The sequence below is a fragment of the Suillus bovinus genome (assembly GCF_016758785.1).
Source record: "Suillus bovinus strain UH-Sbo-P2 chromosome Unknown EDB93scaffold_19, whole genome shotgun sequence".
In the NCBI taxonomy this organism is placed as follows: Eukaryota; Fungi; Basidiomycota; class Agaricomycetes; order Boletales; family Suillaceae; genus Suillus; species Suillus bovinus.
Window position 1 is genome coordinate 334,058 of NW_024542075.1, and position 20,058 is coordinate 354,115.

The 20,058-nt window shown below is 45.5% G+C and overlaps 3 protein-coding genes across 3 annotated transcripts; all 3 read right to left on the reverse strand.

Moving 5' to 3' along the window:
* Positions 1–7,003: 7,003 nt before the first annotated feature.
* EDB93DRAFT_267556 (ferric reductase NAD binding domain-containing protein) lies at positions 7,004–10,015 on the reverse strand. The gene is made up of 11 exons (XM_041455902.1): positions 9,245–10,015; positions 9,064–9,183; positions 8,982–9,007; positions 8,847–8,932; positions 8,651–8,794; positions 8,556–8,597; positions 7,997–8,505; positions 7,901–7,949; positions 7,787–7,851; positions 7,413–7,724; positions 7,004–7,356 (listed from the first exon to the last, which is right to left on the reverse strand). The coding sequence occupies exons 1-11, from the start codon at positions 9,612–9,614 to the stop codon at positions 7,229–7,231; spliced, it is 1,851 nt and encodes a 616-aa protein (XP_041308920.1). The 5' UTR covers positions 9,615–10,015; the 3' UTR covers positions 7,004–7,228.
* Positions 10,016–11,699: 1,684 nt separating this feature from the next.
* Positions 11,700–12,934, reverse strand: EDB93DRAFT_1103083 (uncharacterized protein; the record flags this gene model as incomplete). Its single annotated transcript, XM_041447273.1, has 9 exons — positions 11,700–11,732; positions 11,783–11,790; positions 11,852–11,940; positions 11,989–12,052; positions 12,113–12,181; positions 12,235–12,300; positions 12,356–12,496; positions 12,549–12,594; positions 12,656–12,934. 9 exons carry the CDS (start codon positions 12,932–12,934, stop codon positions 11,700–11,702), a joined length of 795 nt encoding a protein of 264 aa, XP_041308921.1.
* Positions 12,935–16,033: 3,099 nt separating this feature from the next.
* Positions 16,034–17,727, reverse strand: EDB93DRAFT_1274239 (acetoin reductase family protein; the record flags this gene model as incomplete). Its single annotated transcript, XM_041454379.1, has 7 exons — positions 17,008–17,727; positions 16,901–16,946; positions 16,678–16,848; positions 16,586–16,651; positions 16,431–16,531; positions 16,200–16,296; positions 16,034–16,062 (listed from the first exon to the last, which is right to left on the reverse strand). The coding sequence occupies exons 1-7, from the start codon at positions 17,284–17,286 to the stop codon at positions 16,034–16,036; spliced, it is 789 nt and encodes a 262-aa protein (XP_041308922.1). The 5' UTR covers positions 17,287–17,727.
* Between the last annotated feature and the right edge of the window lie 2,331 nt (positions 17,728–20,058).

Consider the following 20,058-nt stretch of genomic DNA (forward strand, 5'->3'; position numbering starts at 1 on the left):
ATTTTCAGCAGCCTCACAATCAGTGGTCTTTTAATACTTCTCATCACACAATTTTCATGTCATTCAACCCAATATTAAAATAAAACTCTGCATATTCTTGAATATCTTGAGCTGGCACTATTGCCAGTACTGTTGATCAATCTGAAGGTATATATATGCTTAAAACTCATGGCAGGGCTTATATTGATTTGCTCATCAAAGACTATCCGAGTCTGCATGAGTAGAGAGTAGAAAGTAATAGTAGGTCACACTCAGACACCATGACTTTTTTCACAAATTTGTAAGGCACAACAATCACTTTTATAAATTTGCAAGGCACAAGGAAATCAACTTGTAGTGCTGTTGTCAGTCAAGGAGTGTGGTGTGATTTGCACTCAGGTGTGGTCAGGGGTCTGGCAGGGGAAAGCCAAACAATTGCCTTTTTCTATTGAAGCTGATCATCGTTGTTCGAGCTGATCACTCTTGCTTTCCATAGCCTCGTGCCTCAGCTTATTGAATATACACTCAGTTGGCTATACAAGCAACTGTATTAGTATATGTACCTATTGAATATACACTGAATGAAATTATTAGCTAGGTAAGTAGACCGTAAATGAAAGTGTCTCACCTCAGTTGGCTATACAAGCAACTGAGGTGCATAGATGACAATGAACAAAGAAAAACTGTACGTGATTATGTAAGTAAGCAGTCACATGTTACGATAACCGTTATCATCGTTTGTACTGACTTCCAACACTCCTTCTCAAATGATGACTCTAACTCCTAGCTCGTGTGCGAAATGCTTCGCCTTAATGCTTGGAAGGGCCTTCGTTAGCATGTCGGCGACCATGTTCTCTGTCGGGCAGTATAAAAGTTTGATCGAGCCGTTCTTGATGCAGAAACGAATGTAGTGGTATCGAATATTGATATGCTTGGTGCGTGCATGGTAGCTTCCGTCTTTGGTGAGTGCAATTGCTGACTGGTTGTCACTGTATAGTGTCGTTGGGTGCTGCAGCGGCCGAAAAACTTCCCTGATGAAACGACGAAGCCATTGAGCTTCCTTGGCTGCGTGAGTGGCCGCTACGAATTCTGACTCTGCAGTTGACAGGGTTACTAGCTCTTGCTTTCGTGAGCCCCACGATATTGCACCGCCGTCAACCAAAAACGCGAATCCGGTTATGGCACGTCTGTGCTCTTGACTGGCGCCATCAGTGTCAGTATACCCGACTAACCCTGCACCACTCGTCCCAAAAGTGAGTCCCAACTTCCTCGTTCCCAGCAGATAGCGGTATACCCGCTTCACTCCTTCCCAGTGCATCCACCCTGGCTTGTCTGCAAACTGCGCGAGTGTCGAGACGGCAAAGGCTATGTCTGGACGTGTTCCGATGGCCAGGTACATTAGGGATCCGAGCGCTGAGCGGAACGGGACTCGTTTCATTTCAGCAACTTGTGTCGTCATGGTAAAGGATTGGTCCTGTGTGTACTGAATACTTGGGTTCATAGGCACTGCTGCGGGTTTAGCATCAATGAAGTTGTACTTCGTAATGATAGCATCGACAAATGATTCTTGGGATAACGAGACGGTGCGTGCTTCACGGTTTCAAGTGACTTTCATGCCGAGTAACCAGCTGATGGGTCCTAGGTCTGTTATTCTAAATCGTGACGCGATTTCGACCTTGAACGCTTTAATTAGCTCCTTTGAGCTGCCAGTTATGGTGCAGTCGTCGACGTGTGCTGCGAGGATGAGCAGGTCTTCTCCTATGTGTGCTGTGAACACTCCCCAGTCACTTTCCATCCGCTCGAACCCTAATTCGGTGAGTTCTCTGCACAAACATTTGTACCATTTTAATGTGCCTTGTTTTGATCCATACAGCGCAACTCGAAGCTTCGCGACCTCGTCCTTTCCTCCTAAGTCCACTCTGTGGAAATCGAATATGTCAATGTCCCAGTCTTGGCGTGCGGCGATAGCGAGAATCAGTCTCAACAATGCGAGACGAGCCACTGGTGCGTAAGTCTCGTAATAATCAACACTGTATACTTGAGTGAAGCCTCGTGCGACTAGCCGGGCTTTATACTTATCGATTTCTCCTGCAGTGTTCCTTTTAATCTTGAAGACCCACTTGCAGCTGACGACATTCTTGTTCTTGGGCCGCTGAACAATGTCCCAGGTACGTGCTTCATTGAGACTCTGTAGTTCTGCATTGACGGTGTCTCTCCACTTCGCCCAATCAAATCGTGTCTTCGCATCTTCAATGATGCTTGGTTCCAGGCCTTCAGCCTCACTCATTCCCGTGAACATCACATAAGCAGTAAGTTCTTCATCAAATCCCAATTCTCTTCCTAATCCTTCTCCAGACGCTACCATGCCACCGCTACCTTCCTCTCTCTCTTCCTCTACCCTTTGCATCCCTCTAGGAATGATTGGCTTGCCACTCCTACCATTGTGAGTACCTTCGCCGCTTCGTAACCTGCGCATATATGGTGATTCTGTTCGCTGACGAGTAGATCGTCTAGGGCCAGGTGGCTGCTGTTCAAAGTTTGGACCTAGTGGATCATTTTGAGGGTCTGGGTTTGGCGGGGGATTTGGATCCTGGTGTGGATTGGATGGGGCTTGGGGATTGGTCACTTGCTGATTGGCTTTTGTAGTTTTGCTCTCCTTCTCAATCGGCGAGTTTGGCCTTAGCACTGGACCTTCCTCGTGCTGCCTCGCGAATGTTACATTACGTTCGACAGCAATACTCCTCCGGTCCTCAAAATAGATCTGATGGGCTCCACTCTCGGCGTCAAATCCTATCCATCGACCTGCGCTGTCTTAATAACCGAGGGTCTTATATAAAGTTGTGTAAATGTAATGACACCACAATTACACTTTGGATAAGACTGCTTGCCAGTCCTCAATTAACACGGTCTATGACTTTTCCTATTTCGTGGTAGATAACATGTGAGTTCTTGGGAGGCTCGCTAAACTAATCTTTTTATAAAGATCAACCTAGCCGGAGCTTTACTTTTCTTTATTGAAACTCAAATCTCTTGTCTAGGAATAAGCTTCTAGACACGTAATTTGGTTTCTGGAATGTATTTGCCTAGGAAATCTCCTTCTAGGCTCTGGACTTGGATACTGGAACTAGTGAGACGTGGTCTCAAATATATGAAATATGACCAAGATCGCTTGGTCTATGGACACTTGACTATGAGACAATGGTCTCAAATATACTATATATATGTTCAAGATCGCTTGAACAAAGGGGACTATAACTTGACCAAGATCGCTTGGTCTATGGGACAACTAGTGAGACGTGGTCTCAACAATATGATAGATGACTAAGATCGCTTAGTCAAAGGGCACAGAGCAATGAGACAAAGGGGTCTCAAAGACAATATATATGACCAAGAACACTTGGTCTATAGCACTGAATAAGTTTCTAAGGTAAGAAACTTATAATCTCAAGGGAATTCTTTTCCCTGCACTTGTCTCACTTCAAAGGGACTAACTTTGCAAGTGAAATATCTGAGAGGCAGATTGCTACAAATGGGAGATCATATATTTTTTTGGGGGGAGAATGGGCTCTCCTTATATACATTTTGTGTGGGAAAGTAACCTAGGTTCACAAACAATAAAAAATAAGGAGGACCAATCAAAATATTGGGTCAAACCCAATAAAAGAATAAAATACAAGTGAAAGATGGAGCTATGACATCATTGTGGAGCAGAACATTCTGGAATGTGGAGTAATGACATCATAATGACATCAAGAGTGACATCATTGTGGAGCAAAAGATTCCAGAACCTTCCATGAGTGAGTCAGAGTGAGTCATTGTGGAGCAGAATATTCTAGAAGGAAATGACATCATGAATGATGTCATTGTAGAGTAGAATAATCTAGAGCTTGATGACATAATATCTTTCAACAGAATACCTGCAGGAGTATCTGTGGAGTCTTATGATATCATAATGACATCATACCCTATGGGTACAATTTTATGAAGTGTCAGGTGAGTCAAAGCATCCTAATGAAAAAGTAAAGTAAAGAAACACTAGAGAAAAGTAGGTAGCAAAAATAAGACAGTTGGCAAGAATTGAAACACGGTCTTTTTGGATAGGTTTTTTATAGGCTTTGTACTTTTCTCTATGGTTTTCTCTAGCCAAAGTGAATAAGCCAAAGGCAAGGCTATACCTTAACCTCCATTTCCCTTCTCACATCAACTAGGTCTAAATGTGATTCCCATCTCACATTAGACTTTTTCCGTCAAAACGTATTCAGATCATGAAACTTGGGGAAAACTGGAAATATGGACCATGGTTTGAAACCAAGGTATGGGTTGACTAGTCTGAGGACTAAGCTAGCAGACTTTATCTTTTGAGGGTCACCTAGTATTCATGTCCATGCATGATTCCCACATCATGCAGGACAGCACGTGTGCGCATGTCTAGCTTCGAACCGGTTGGGTCATGCACCCATACCTTGGTCCCCCAGATTGGTAAGTCTGCTAAGTTTGGTTTCTTGCCGTGCAACATCTCATATGGAGTTTTCCCTTCTAGCGAGCGTGTGGCAGTGCAATTCTTCACGTAGACAGCGTGTTTGATGCCTTCACCCCACATATTCTTTGGTAGACCACTTGCATGTAGCACTGCACGGACACGTTCGACGAGTGTGTGATTCAACCTTTCAGCGACTCCGTTGTGTTGTGGGGTATCGTGGGTGGTGAGTTTCCATTCTGTCCCTTTTGCTCGAAGATGTTGAGTGAATTCATCACTCAGGTACTCTCCACCACGATCTGACCGTAAACGCTTGACCCGAATGTTGTGCTGGGTCTGCAACCATGCCTCATAAGTCTTGTATGATTCAAATGTTTTGGACTTTGACCCTTGGAGGTATAGGCACGTATAACGGGAGTGGTCGTCTGTAAACGACACGTAATAGGTCTTCCCACTTGGTGTTTGAACTTGGGAGGGTCCCCACAAGTCAGTATGGACTTCATCGCCAAGGTTTTCACATCATTTTGGGTCTTGCTCCTTCCCTATTGGTTTGCGTGTGGTTTTTGCATATTCGCACAATTCGCACTGACCCATGGTAGCACGATTGGGGTCTAGTGTGACTCCTTCTATCATCCCCTTTGCTAACATCTCTCGAATAGCCAACGGGGAGATATGGGCCATTCATTGGTGTAAGTCTTCCATAGACTGGACCTTAAACGTGTTCATGGCTGCTGCACTTGGGGTAGGTTCATTTCGAATGCAATATAATCCTCTACTGACGGTAACTTCACCTAGTGTCTTGTTCTTAGCATCTAGAATTTGGCACGAGTCTCCACGAAATAAGGCCACATAGCCTGCGCAAGTGAGTCTGCTGATTGAGACCAAAGTTGCTCCCATTGACAGCGCATAAAGGACATTTGTCAACAGGATGCGAGTCTTGGTGTTACCGTTAGGGATTTCGATGGGAAGGTCACCTTTGCCTATGGCATCAAAGGTACGTTTATCGGCTGCTTTGATCAGGTATGGGGGAATTGATTTGAAATTAACAAAGCGGTCACAGTATTGGGACATGTGTTGTGATGCACCACTGTCGTAGAGATCAACAGATGCTCTGTGTGTGTTCGTGTTGTTTCGTGCGAGCTGGGCACTGTCAAACGATATCGACAATGTGTCTCGAGGTTTGGGTTCGTCGTCCCAAATATCTTCAGTGCTCGCTAACCACACCCCATCAGGTTCAGAATTGTCCTTCGAGTTCGATGCATCCGCATTTGACCCGCTAGCCTTGGATTTGTCGTCATCTTTCGACTTCGACTTCTTCCCACGCGACTTCCACCCTTTCGGTGCTTTACCAGCTTTGCCTCCTCCGTCTTCCCAGCAGTCCTCTTTCTTGTGACCTTTCCAGCCACAATTGTTGCAATTGTATGGAAATTTGGGCTTCTGCGAGTGCTGCTTGCCCTTATACGAGGTCCCATCGGCCAAGAAAGCTATGTCATCGCTCTTCGACTTCCCTTTTGTCCTGTTCTGGATGAGTAATTGGTCGTACTCATTTATAACAAGATTCATGAGTTCGTGCACGGTGGGTGTTTTCTGATGCAGCTGGATACTTGTCGAAACAGCTGATAGGATATTGTTATAGCTGTGTGGGAGCGATGCGAAGGTGATGTTGAAAAAGTCTTTGTCTGGGACAGGGTCACCAGCTGATGCTAGCTCTTCTCGTAGTTTTCGCAATGTGTCTACGTGAGCTCGAGCATCCCCGCCTTCCTTTAGTTTCAACTCGCCGAGCTGACAACATAATTCCACGGTGACGCCTAGTGATCAATTCTCGAATTGGTTCTTCAGTGTGTCGAAGAAGTCCTTCGCGGAGGTTAGGGAGAGGAGTTGAATGAATAGAGTATCTGGGACCAGTACTGCTATTTGTTGCCTAACAATGACATCGTTCTCATCCCACTTCTTGATCGCAGTCTCGTAAGCTTGCATTTCAGCTAGCTCTGTGGGTGTTGTAGGTGACCATCCAGCTGCTTGTCCAGCTGCTGGATTAACTGGCATCCCTAATCCTGTAAGGTGCCCTGACAGTCCACGAGCTAACAACGAGAGTTCAAGTCTGCCTTTCCACAGAGGCCAATCCTTCCCTGAAGCATCCAACTTCGGGACTCTCCAGAACTCGTCTCCATGTTTAACATTCAAGGACATTGCGTGGGTGATTTTTTTTTTTTTTCAGTTGCAGAGCTCAGGGCTCATAACCTATTGAATATACACTCAGTTGGCTATACAAGCAACTGTATTAGTATATGTACCTATTGAATATACACTGAATGAAAGTATTAGCTAGGTAAGTAGACTATAAACGAAAGTGTCTCACCTCAGTTGGCTATACAAGCAACTGAGGTGCATAGATGACAATGAACAAAGAAAAACCGTACGTGATTATGTAAGTAAGCAGTCACGTGTTACGATAACCGTTATCGTCGTTTGTACTGACTTCCAACACGGCTGACTCAAATCAACATATTAGGAAATCAAACAATAAACAACAGTCGGTCGGTCCAGTGTTGATTTGAATGGCTTGATTAGATAAATTCAGACTAATGATGATGGAAGTCTTCGCCGACCAGGTGTCTATTCTACTTTATGTACAAGCTATTTAACCTTCCTTTACAGCTGACGGATACATTCCTCGAAAGCTACAGTAACAAATCGCGAGATGATTACACAGTAATCATGGGTCAATCATACAGTGAACAATGGAGTATAAGTAAAAGGGAATCAAGACTATCAAGCGTATCCAAACGATTCGACATGCAGTGTGATGCTCGGTCCACCACTGAGGATACTAGAAGGCCCAGAGACCGGGAAACGAAGCGCATGACGAACCGCACGCGCTATAGCCTGCGATCCGCAAACTAATGTTACACCCATAAGCCTCTCGTTCTTGGAGGCCGGCGTAATTAATACTTACCGCTCACCGACATCCTCCCCGAGGTTACACTGACCTCTTCTTTGAGCAGTGCATCTAGATCCGGTCTTCCATTTTCAGTCCTAACGCCGCGCAGCGACATGAATGATAGTGATAAGGAATATTTCCTAGCTGTCATGTGTCCGGGATTGCGTTTTTTCTCGGTGGAGCTTGAAATGCTGTCATCGTCTTCCCTGAAGGACTTGGATTGCGTCGTGGATGAAGCAGTGATAAAGATGCGGATAGAAACTGTCAAAGACGGCGGGGCAAGCCGAACGGCTTTGATAAGCGCCTCTTCGATCCATTGGACGTACTCTATCATGCATGACGTTAATGACCTCATAGAAGAAGCTGCGGATTGTTATGAATACACCCACCAGCACCGCGAATTGCCCAAATGAACACAACCCGTGTGCAAGAACTTTTCCCCTTGCGTACGCGTCTATAACAAGAATCAAACATCAAACATGTTAATAAATGAACACACATACTCGATAATGTTGAGGAAGACAGGGAGAGTATACGAGACGCCAGATCCGCCTGATTTCGATCAGTACCGTGTGATTACCACACAATACACAATTCACCTGCCACCAATACAGAGGTATCATATGAACTGAGGTCAGGAGATGGGCCATAAGGACCGTCCACAAAAACTTTGACAGTTTCCTTCCTGGCAGCTATTTCCTTTAGTTTTTTCGTGAAACCCCCCCGCACGTTGACCAAAAATACTAGCTCCTTCCAGAACGGAGCGCTAGGTCCCGTAACATCACGGCTGGGTCGATCCTCCGCTGATGCGGTTGACAGCAGACTAGAATCAAAACTCGCAATAGTAAAAGGGTGCGCTTCGAATGGCAGTGTCGAAACTGAGGGCATGATTAGATATGCTGATTGTCCTGGGGACCAATGGAAATGCGGGGGTCGACATAGACGTAGTCGAATGACACCTTCGGAAAGCAATTCTGTCGCTGCGTCCATTGTCCCAGTTCCTGACTTGAACCCAAAGTAAGAGTGATTGAATACGACAAGTCGGATTGCTCGGATGAAGCGATCGAAAGCCCAGAACACAAACGAGGGCCATATCCAGTACGACCCGCTGTTTGCTGCAAGTCAGAAACATAGCTATCTATATGAATTTGCACTTACTAAGCACCCTTGGCGTGATAATATCCTCCCACCAGCACTACGCTGCGTTCTGTCTGTCAATAGAAATTACAAGCGAATAAGAGTGCTACACCCACAGGACGCTAAGGATGTGAACACAAAAGAAAACCTCATAGATGTTACTGCGAACGGGACGCAGTGATACTAAGATCAGAATAGAGAAAGCGATCATGGCAGTGATACCGGCGCGAAGCCATGGTTGGCTCAGAGTTTCCTGGAAGCTTTCAATAATCATTATTTCAAAATAGCAAGTACGAAATTGAAGATACGTACTTGGGATAGGATACAATCTGGCCTGCCCCATGTACCCAAAGTAGCATGAAGCATGTCCTAGCTATCATTCGATGAGTATAGTTGAGCTTTGGGTCCTCAAGTAAGTGCCACGTGGAGGGAAATTAAAGGCCATACCTTATCGTAACTGATGCCCGTGGCCACTGATTTGAAAAACTCATAATCAACGAAACGTTGGACCAATAATATGTTCACTTACGAGACACGATATTGTTCTTTGTGCCAAGCGCTGTGACAATTGGAAGCTGACTAGCCGCCAGCATGGCTATACGGTTGCTCCAGAAGTTGATGTCAAGCTTCTGACCCTCGGCTGAGGTGGCTGCGTAATTTAGTGGTTAATTATAGTTTAAGCAGGACTGCCCACGATCCCCTGTACTTACTATTAATGAAGGCATAAATCAACAGGAGGACGATGTATGCCACAGTGACGAAAACCTCTGCCATGTTGAGGGTATAAGATTGTCCTATTTCCAGGGTCCATCGGAAGGCAACAATGCGATAGACATTTATGACGGCAAGCGGAATTCGACGAAGAGAAAATTTTCGATGAACCCCGTTGGTGATGACCGTTTCTTCGTCGTACTTATGGCATGCCCGCCTGGCGAACTTTGAGTGAAGGAATAATCCCCATTGGAAGCAGCCGACTACAAAAAGAAAGGCGGCGATAGTATACCATACTTGTTGAGGGTACTGGGTATTGTCCTCTACGAGCGAGGCCATGTCAGCGTCAGAGAAGGGAGAACTCGACATCCTCAAGTTGTGAAGAAAATGTGGAATCTAACAACTTGAGGGTGCAGAGAATAGCAGACTAAATAAGAGGAACATATCAGTGTGGGTTTGCAAATTCGAACATAATGTGAGGTCACAAGGGAATCATGCTGAAATCGATACGCCACGCACATAGGTTCGAAGGATGGCCAAGAGGGGATTAATCGCTGTATTGAAAACTGGGTTATAATGGGGAAAAACACTTTGGGAGATTAACATGACGAGTAACCATAAAAATCTTAGCTGGCAAAGATCCAATCGCAAAGTACGATTGCTCTGATTAAAAGTCGAAAACATTGCGATAAATGTCGTGACTCGCACTGTCGTTCAGCGTCCGCGTCAGCCAAAGTCACTAACTGGTTGGCTCATTCGGTACACTCGTCAAAACAACCAAATCGTCCTTTATCATGCATGCTGCTGGATTTATCAAGCACGGCAGTATGTAGTGCGCTGTTTCCATCGAATGTATGAATGCCAAGGCGCCAAGGTCGAGTGAAATTCAATCTGCAACTTGAATCTCGATCACTCTTCGAGCGCGTAGATGCAAAAGCAATGCCTCGCAGGCCAATACTGTATTCGATGTCTTATTGACTCATTACCGTGTCAGCCTTAACGTATTCTGTCCTGGATTCGAGGGCTCACATGGTGTTCGAGCCGCGGATTTTAGATTACCGATAGTTATCATGATGGAGCGGACATAAATGTTAGGCTTAGAAAGTTCCTCGAGGTGAATAATTGTACTCATCTGCTCGTGTAAACCTATAGTGGTACTCCAGAAAACTCGCTTAAACACTAGCTAAACGCTTTGAACTCCCGGCTAAAATCCATTCGGGCAGGCATCGTATGGCGTTGAAATCACCATGCCTCATGCTCGCCAATGTGCTTTTCTTGCATAGGGTTCTGGATGGGTGAACTCCCATGTTGTAGTCATATGATAAGAGTAGCACTAGTAGTACGAGCGCTAACACACTTTGACTTAGTTGAAACGAAGAAGATTTGTCAGCACACCGCGTAAGGTTGTGCTGGCCAAGTGCTGGGTTTGAATTCGTCATGGGCCAGCCCGGCCAGGTGAAATTGATCAAATTCCTAGTAGAGATCATCCGTTTCAATATCATCCTTATCATTAACGATCAACACATGGATGCTCGAGTGTCTGCCTGCGTACAAGTTCTATGGTGTTGTATTCACTTCTCACCAAATTTACAGTTCTTGTCCTCTGTGCTCACACTACTAGTATTATGCATACCATTCAGCTACAATTCGCGCCATGATGAGTATACTGGGTGTTCCTTCACCGCAGAGTGCTTCATTCCAGTAGTTACTTTTTACTGGAAAGACATAGATGTCATCGAGTATAAGTGATTACTGGAATGAAGATGGAGAGCAGCTCGAGAATCTCGCACTCGAGATTGCTTCATAGGACCATATCTCTGTCCTGCCAACTCCCCATTTTTCTGATCACCCTCTTTTTCGATTCTAATCTGTGTCTTTTGCAGAGCGATATTCTATGTAGTGATCACCTCTTTATACTACCACCGCCAGTGCCCCTGTCACTCCCGTCGTGATCTCCAGTCTTTTACCTCAGCGAGGAGTGAGAGCAGCTGCAAGAAGGTCGTTCTAGATTCTCTCTTGCTCCCTTTGCGCTGACGTTATTATTGATACACTGAGTTATCGCGCGCCATAATGAGCCTACTTGGTGTTCATTCATGGCAAAGTGTTGTTCGGCTACTGAATGTCTCATTCTCCCCGACACGAACAGCACTTGCATGTCGGTTTACGTCTCGCGGTTTATCCAATCCTGCTCACTCAAAACATAAACTGGCGAAGTAAATTGCTATTGAGTAGGAATATCAAAGTGTTCCTTTGGGCTGTCCGTCAGGGGGATACATGATCAGTCACGGTAGTTCGCGAATCAAGCTTCCAGATCTAGCATGCTGCGGGAGGTGTACCGTTATTAGAAGAAGAAGAAAACAAGAAAGTACAAAGCTGGACACGAAGTCGCACTAAACACGGTCGTGGGAACGGGTGAGAAGATCTCTGCTGTTCGGAACATAACGCATTCCACCATCAATCAAAGAAGATGCCGCCATCGATCGTTATCTGTCCACGTATCAGATTGCGTCATTCCGTATGAGTAACAAGATGCTTACTGTTTGGCCTGCGAAGCAACGTATTACACTCATCAGTTGCTGAGCTTATGAAAGCCGGGATATACACACCTGTGATGAAACGTGCTTCCGGGGTCACCAAAAATGAAACCAGGTTCGAAATATCCTGGGGAGCTCCGAGGTCACCTACTGATGACAACCTTTTGAACTCAAGTACGAAAAAAAGTTAAAATTAGCATCTCATATACATTGTTAGAAAGATCACCTCATCGTAAACGCCATTATAATTAGCTGATCCAGCCAGCCCAACAACTGCACGAGGTAAAAATGATCACCGTTTATCAATCCACAAACCTCTGAATCGAAACTTACGCATTGGTGTGTCGATCGTTCCTGGCGCATATGCGTTCACCGTGATTCCGTTGCGACCAAGCTCGATGGCTTATAAGAACGTTACTGAGGTCAAATGCTTATGAAACTACATGCACTCGTACCTGCGGTCTGCGTCAGCCCTCGGATAGCAAACTTAGATGCACAATAAGCGCTGAGTGAAGCATGCCCTGGGAAAAAAAAACGTCACCATACATGAAGAAACAGTCGCATATGTGGACTTACCTTTCTTTCCCGCAAGGGAGCTCGCACCGATAATTCGCCCACCCTCACCTTGAACTACCATCTGCTGCGCTGCATACTTATAGCTGTAGAAAGTGCCCTTAACGTTGACCGAAAGCACAGACTCAAAGTCATCAGATGTCGCTGTGGTAATATTTCAGTAAGTTCCGCTGGTACATCGACTGTAAAGTCTTACTTTCCAAGAGTGGTTTTGATCTGAGGATGCCTGCGTTTGCCACAAACTATGATATTAAGATAAGTTTGGTAGTCCAAGGGCAATTGAAGCAGATGTAAACAACTCACAACATTCAGGCGGCCAAACTCTTTGACTGTGCTCTCAATCAAGCTCTTGACATCCTCCTCGATACTGACATTCCCAAACACAGTTAACACTCTGCGCTCCGGGAAATCGGCAGCGATGTCCTTTTTGACTTCCTCCAAGTTCTCTTTGTTGCTTTCCAAATCGTTGATGACGAGGTCATAGCCATCACTTGCAAGGCGTATTGCGATGCTGCGTCCAATTCCTTGCGCGGATCCAGTGACGACTGCGACACCCTTGGAGTTGGATTGAGTGGACGTCATTATCTTTGACCTGGGGTATGGTGAAGCGCTGCTTTCTTGCTATTCTCTCGTGAGGCACCAGGTCCTTTTGTATTGAATATTCAGCTAGTGCCAACTCAGATATCTCAATGTAGATGGCAGATCACCTGATTACAAGCTTTCAACCGCATTGCACCAGAAGCTTCACGAGAGTGCCTATCTCTCTTTTTATAAGTTGTTCACGTCACCATTATCGCACTTGGGGATAAGCTGCATAGCATCTGTCGATGCAAGGGGACAGCATCCGACTTACTCACTTGCTCCATCCGTTTCTGACAATACCAAATCATGCACGATGAACTAGTAGCGTTTCCGGGATCGGGAAGTCTGGGAACAAGCGCTATACAAGACCCAAGCGAGCTCGCCTTGTAAACGCAATAGCTAGCCTGTGACAAATCTAAGGCTGGGAAGTCCGACTCACCTGGAACAATAAAAAAAAAATAGCAGCAAAACCCGCGGCAGCCGATGCGTCCTGTACGTCGTAGAGCAGCCCCAGTCTTTGTTGCCGTTTCGCATGTGGCCCTTACATAATGTGTCAAGTCAAGCTTGCATTCCTAGCCTTCCCATTCTAAAACAGGTCGCTTCCCGGATATCAGAGGTACGTGTCGGCCAGTTGAAACCTGAGACTTTAATCGACTTCATTGTTCTTTGTTATCTGACTCTATTAGACTACTACTCACCACGTTATCTTTCGGTCATTTATAAGGAATAGCTTGTTAGTGTTATGCAACTCTGTCGGATCTTTGCGCCTCGGCGATGCTCTGTACTTGCATAATCGCCTGCTCTGCCTCTACTCGCGTACCAATATTGCTTCCCTTCTCGACAAGTCCCTCCTGGTCTACGTTTCCCTTGGATTTCCAAATTCGTCTGTCTAGGGAATTTGACTTTGATAATATGGCTGGGAGCAATCCCATAGGACATTGGACGTGATGACCGAAAATCAACTGGATGGCCGCCCCATGATCTCATGACTGACTGTTTTATCCTACTGTCGAACCACTCGCGGTATGTCGGACGTCTCAGAATCAAGTCGCGACTCCAACACAACCAACAATGACATGAATGCAGAGAAAAAGGACCAGCACAACGTTAAAAAGAAAAGGAGTTTGGCAGACTTCGACTAATTATCAATAAGCAAACGTGCGTACACAAGAAATTTCAGTCCCTTTTGCACTGCATCATAAGGTTTGCGAAGGTATCTATTGCCCTGTCCTATGTTTGGAGAGAGGACGCACAAGACGCGTTATGCCGGCTCGAGAACATGTACACGTCATGCATCGGCACCCGCGCGCAGACCCTTGTTACCAAAGACCTTTATCGGCGTCAAAAAAACTCAAAGCTTGGAGAACAATTATATACAACAAAAAGGTCTGACCACGACTCTGCTATCTTGCGTTACTATTCTAAGTCTTGCTTAATAACCTTCAACTCCCTTGTTCTGTTACTTCTGTGGGTGTAACGTGAATTATTCCCACTACCTCAGTAAGGAACACCCTTCTGTTTCTGTTATCCGGGACTGACCTGGCCGAGCGCCGTTACGATCTTGTAGTTTCTCGCTTTCCCACCAAAAATGCAGATTCAGAACTTTCCTTTTGAGCTTGCTTTAGGCAAAGTCACCCAGAGTTTGAGGTTGCTGTCGACGTGCAATTTGACTTGGATATCGCCTTTTGGCCCTCGCCACTTTGAGTCCACTTCGAGTCCCGTTGGCGCCAAGATATTGAATCCCCAAGAAGTCGTTTATGCGCTGGATATTTGTAGGATAAGTTCTTGTAAATCTCCATGATACAGCGTGACTATGTTATTGCAGTGCTGGCACAGGCTTTGAACACTGAAGCGAACCTTCTGTAAGGAATATCACTCTGCTAGCCACGGACACCCGCTATGGAATTCCCTTTGTACTCAGATCTGCTTTTGATTAAAATATTACATGAGTTAAAATGTTGAACCCCCCCCCCCCCCAATGTGCATGGGTTTTGCCTTGTGATTCCATTTTCGTTGTGGTGCACTGATTGTCGGGGCCTTGATTCACTGATAGCACCTCACATGCCCCCGAAATCAACTATCGTATGGTCATGCTGCGCCTCACAAGCCTGTAGCACACCCTTATGTCCGGTGATAGCGCCCCAAGAGGTCCTGGATCTTCCTCTGTCCTCTTCCAACTGACGGTCGGTCTCCATAAACAAGCACCGGTTGATGACAAAGTGATTCACCATGTAGATGAATTCAAGTAAACCACGTCTGACATATGGTATACGATAGCGCAGTAGCTGCAGTAGTCGTCCAATGCGAATTAATCAATTCTGTTCATCAATCAACTTTTATGATATCGTGAATCTGCTCCAATGAACTGGCAAGACATCCTAGACATGCTGAAAAAGGCAGTCAGCAATCAAGGACCGGTATCTGAGAGTTAAGCATCTGATACTGCAGACCATTGGGAGGAATTCACGCTCCCATTCATTCCATCTTCGGTTGGAGACAAAGGAGGTTTGCTATCTTCAAAATCAAGTCAGGCCAACTTTCTCATTATACACGACTTTCTAAGTACCTTTACCCATATTGAGCATCTATAAACTGAAGTCAAAAAGCTGGACGCACCAGAAAGTTCGAGTTCGAGCAGCTGTACGCTCAAGAGTCACTAAGCAGACGACCGGTCCGGAGACTACACGAGGGAAAGAAGCAAGGACTCGTGATCGAATTAGAGTCAATATAAAGCTAGAAACCGTCAGACTCTTCAGAAGCTGGAGAGCGGGAAAATTCGCAAAAAAAAAAACTCGCCAAGAACAGCACCCACATGACACTTTATCGCAGTTTATTTCGTCCCGAACACTCAGAAAGATAAACTGGCGAAGTAAACTGTTATTGAGTACGGTTATTAGCAAGTGCATCTGTTCGTCCGGGAATATACCATTCGTATGTCAGTGTTCGTGGATCAAGTTTCAAAGTGTAACATGCTGCGGTAGGCGTACAGAAAGAAGAGACAAAAGGATAGAACTGAACACGAAGGCGGACACGCTCAAACACGGCCATGGGTATGGGTGAGAAAATCTCTGCTGTTTAAAATATAACGCGTGCATACAATCAATCAAAAAAAGTGCCCCCATCGATCGCTATCTGTCCATGAATAATGTCAGATCGCATCCCTCGGTGTGAGTAAGAAGATGCTTACTGTTTGGCCTGCGGAGCAACGTATTACACCCATCAGTTGCTGAGCTTATGAAAGCCGTGTCATGTACGATATACACACCTGTGATGAAACGGGCTTCCGGGGTCACCAAAAATGAAACCAGACTTGAAATATCCTGGGGAGTTCCGAGGTCACCTACTGATGACAACCGTTTAGACTCAAGCATGAAAAAAAAAGTTAAAATTAGCGTCCCCTGCACATCGTTAGGAAGATCACCTCATCGTAAATGTCGTCATTATTGGCTATTCCAGCCAACCTAGCAACTACACAAGGTAAAAGTCGCCACCATACATGGATCCACAGATCTCTGGATCGAAACTTACGCATTGGTGTGTCGATTGCTCCTGGGGCATATGCGTTCACTGTAATTCCGTTGCGACCAAGTTCGATGGCTTATAAAGAACATTGCTGAGGTCAGATGCTCATAAAACTACATGCACTCGTACCTGCGGTCTGCGTCAGCCCTCGGATAGCAAACTTAGATGCACAATAAGCGCTGAGTGAAGCATGCCCTGGGAAAAAAACGTCACCATAGTACATGAAGAAACAGTCGCATATGTGGACTTACCTTTCTTTCCCGCAAGGGAGCTCGCACCGATAATTCGCCCACCCTTACCTTGAACTACCATCTGCTGCGCTGCATACTTATAGCTATAGAAGGTGCCTTTAAGGTTGACAGAGAGCACAGAATCGAAGTCATCGGACGTTGCTGTGCAAATATTCCAATAAGTTCCGGCGGTACATCGACTGTAAAATCTCACTTTCTAACAATGGTTTTGATACGAAGTTGCCTGCGTTTGCCACAAACTATGATATTAAGATAAGTTTGGTAGTCCAAGGGCAATTGAAGCAGATGTAAACAACTCACAACATTCAGGCGGCCAAACTCTTTGACTGTGCTCTCAATCAAGCCTTTGACATCCTCCTCGACACTGACATTCCCAAACACAGTTAACACTCTGCGCTCCGGGAAATCGGCAGCGATGTCCTTTTTGACTTCCTCCAAGTTCTCTCTGTTGCTTTCCAAATCGTTGATGACGAGGTCATAGCCATCACTTGCAAGGCGTATTGCGATGCTGCGTCCAATTCCTTGCGCGGATCCAGTGATGACTGCGACACCTTTGGAGTTGGATTGTATGGACGTCATATTCTTTAGCCCGAGGCACGTGAGATGCTGCTTTCTTGCTATTCTCTCATGGGGCGCAGGTCCTTTTGTATCGAATACTCAGCTAATGCCGACGTCTTAGTAGATGGCGAACCGCTTGACTATAAGCTTCTGACTTTTTTTTGTATTGCACCAGGAGCTTTACGAAGGTGCCCAATTCTATTTCTGTATGTTGTTCACGTTACCATCCCACGACCATATCACATCTAGGGCTGAGCTGTATAGCATCTATCGATGCAAGCGATTTTTGTGGGAGCATCTGTCATCCAACTGACAATGACTTATTTATTCCATCCGGGTCTGATATCCCCTCAGAGTCGTGCACTGTCGTCATCGTCATCTTTTCATCTGGCAAGACCGAACGAACTCATCTTGTGATGCACGACGAATTAGTGGCACTTCCGAGGTCGGGAAGTCCGGGAACATGTGCTATACAAGACCAAAGCGAAATCTCCTTGGAATTCACAGTAAACGCATTCATTAATAACTGGCCTGTGACGAGCACGAGGCCTTGAAGTCTGCGAATTTCCAGTAGACTTGAAGTTTCGTCGAGACTGTATTACCCGGAGTTAGAAGATATGCAGAATCGAGTATTTTGATCAATGATGATCCATTGTATCGTATTGAAGATAAAATATGGGCTTGATACGTTTATGCCATCCTGCTTCTTCGTTACAGAAGCCAAGCTTTTCAATATCTTGGACCATGTTCCTCAGGCACTATGTGCGATGCGCGTATAAAGTTTCTCCAGTAAGCAAATCCTGCCGGCTCTTAGGTTCATATTTCCAATTTGCTACTTTATCTTGGGCAAAACGGCCCTGACCAATGGACGTGACTGGTTCTTCCTTCTCATGACAGTCGACGATGATTATGATGGAGCGTCTTATAAACGATCTGATGTACTCTCCCTAGATGACAACCACGGTCGATCGCCAGGTAGTGCCATGGCCTGATTTGGTTGATGTTAATGTGCGTGATTGCATTGTTGATTGATTGGGATGCTAGATTGAAAATAGCTTAGTAGACCAGGCCTAGGAAGTGATGATTGGTTTGAACTTTGAACCAATGTGGGCCCGGGTATCATACTATAGCTCTCAAAGTAGCGTTTAGGGGATATGTATAGAATTCGAGGGTCCAAAAGCACATACTTGAGCGCGGAGCACAGCTCTTGTTGTAGTACATTTATTATCACTGAGTCACTGCTTCGTCCTCGCCCTCGTTCAACGCCACAAACAGAAAATGCACGATTATGCGACGCTCAGTGTTGCATGTGCGGCAATGCCATTCATGCTTATCTATAAACATTCTATGTGGCTTTCAACGAAGACATTGGCGTTCAGTTCTAGTCTTAGTCCACGGTAACAAAGACCAAAGCGTGTGTCAAAGATGGCGAATTCTGATCACTTCTGAGGGAAACAAACCGTGCGTGACATCTTTTGGCTAAAAGACGATCCACCTTTGATATCAATGTCACTTCGGGCTTGGGCTCACTTTCATTCTCATGGCCCCTTGATCTCGAATGAACAGAACATTGACAAGGTACGGCCAAAAGCTCTGTTGAATCTCTAGTGAGGGTTCCATGCTGTGGGTATTGTCTCATCAGCATTCAAGTGTGCGCTCGCAAGGCCGCTTGTGTGTACGGGTTCCAGATGCTTCCACTCATTGAAGATGGCGCCCGACATGTATCATCGCGGCGCGCGGTGGAGAATGAGTGCTAGTGAAGAGTTTGACGTGAGTCGGCAGTCGCAAGCCTGTGATTATGTGCTGACAGAAGGATGGGATGGGTTGTGTCAAGTACGGATGTTATAGTTTAAATTAGATATGTACGTGCACTGAAATATTGGTGTTAGATGATGAGTACCTCACCAGGACGAAAAGTTCCTGACATTAGGGGACACTTTTATTCATTGACGTGTTTCAATCGTAATGACAAATTCAATACAACACTTGGTCTGAATTATGTGTTCCAGCCAAATGTGCCATTCACGTCATTCCGAGCACCCTTGCACAGCAACGGTTTGCTCAGAATGAGGGAAACGGTCATCCGCTGTATATGAGCTAAGAAATGCCCCCCAAAAAAGATAGAATGAGATTCATCCTTCAAATAGACGCCAAGGGTAAGCACAGGCTGTCAGGGAAGCAAACTCTGGTAACGCAGCATCTAAAAGTTCAAGGGGTCCAGAATGACTGCAACGGGACTTACGATGTTAAAGTTCAAGATCGATGTTGAAAACGGACGTGGGTAGTAAATTTCACACCGGCACGTCCAAGATTGGCACTGATCGAAACGATCAAGTGAATTGTCTCATACCACTGTAAAACATACCGATGACAATAAAGCCTTCCCCCATTATGCGTACCAGGGATCGCACACACCGTGTGCCACAATAATTTTGTCAGCCCACGCAAAAAGTGTGCGTGACCTTTGGTGCCTCATCGCGTACCGTTCTCAAACCCACGATGAAATTTCATGGAGCCGGCTTGAATAGAAGGGAGAATGACAATATGCTCAAGATGTGAAAGGTCATCTGGATAGATGAGGTGCAAAGAAGAGAGGATGAAAGGTAGCTAAGGAAAAAATGATGATTCTACGCTATCGATGGTGGCCTAAAGACAAAGAGGCGGAGATAACAGTCACGGTCGAATGTCGGGAGATGACGGGAAGAACAGTCACGCGACTTGCCACAATGTGACAACGCCCTAAGGGTTTTGCAGGGTCCCCTGATGGTAAAATGGAGGACCTATGATGAACAG

Excerpts from the sequence above, each read along its gene's own strand:
- EDB93DRAFT_267556 (XM_041455902.1), bottom strand. The coding sequence starts at position 9,614 with ATGTCGAGTTCTCCCTTCTCTGACGCTGACATGGCCTCGCTCGTAGAG. Across the intron at positions 9,184-9,244 it reads GATTTATGCCTTCATTAATA|CCACCTCAGCCGAGGGTCAG; the intron begins GTAAGTACAGGG and ends TAAATTACGCAG. Across the intron at positions 7,357-7,412 it reads GGGGAGGATGTCGGTGAGCG|TTTGCGGATCGCAGGCTATA; the intron begins GTAAGTATTAAT and ends GTGTAACATTAG.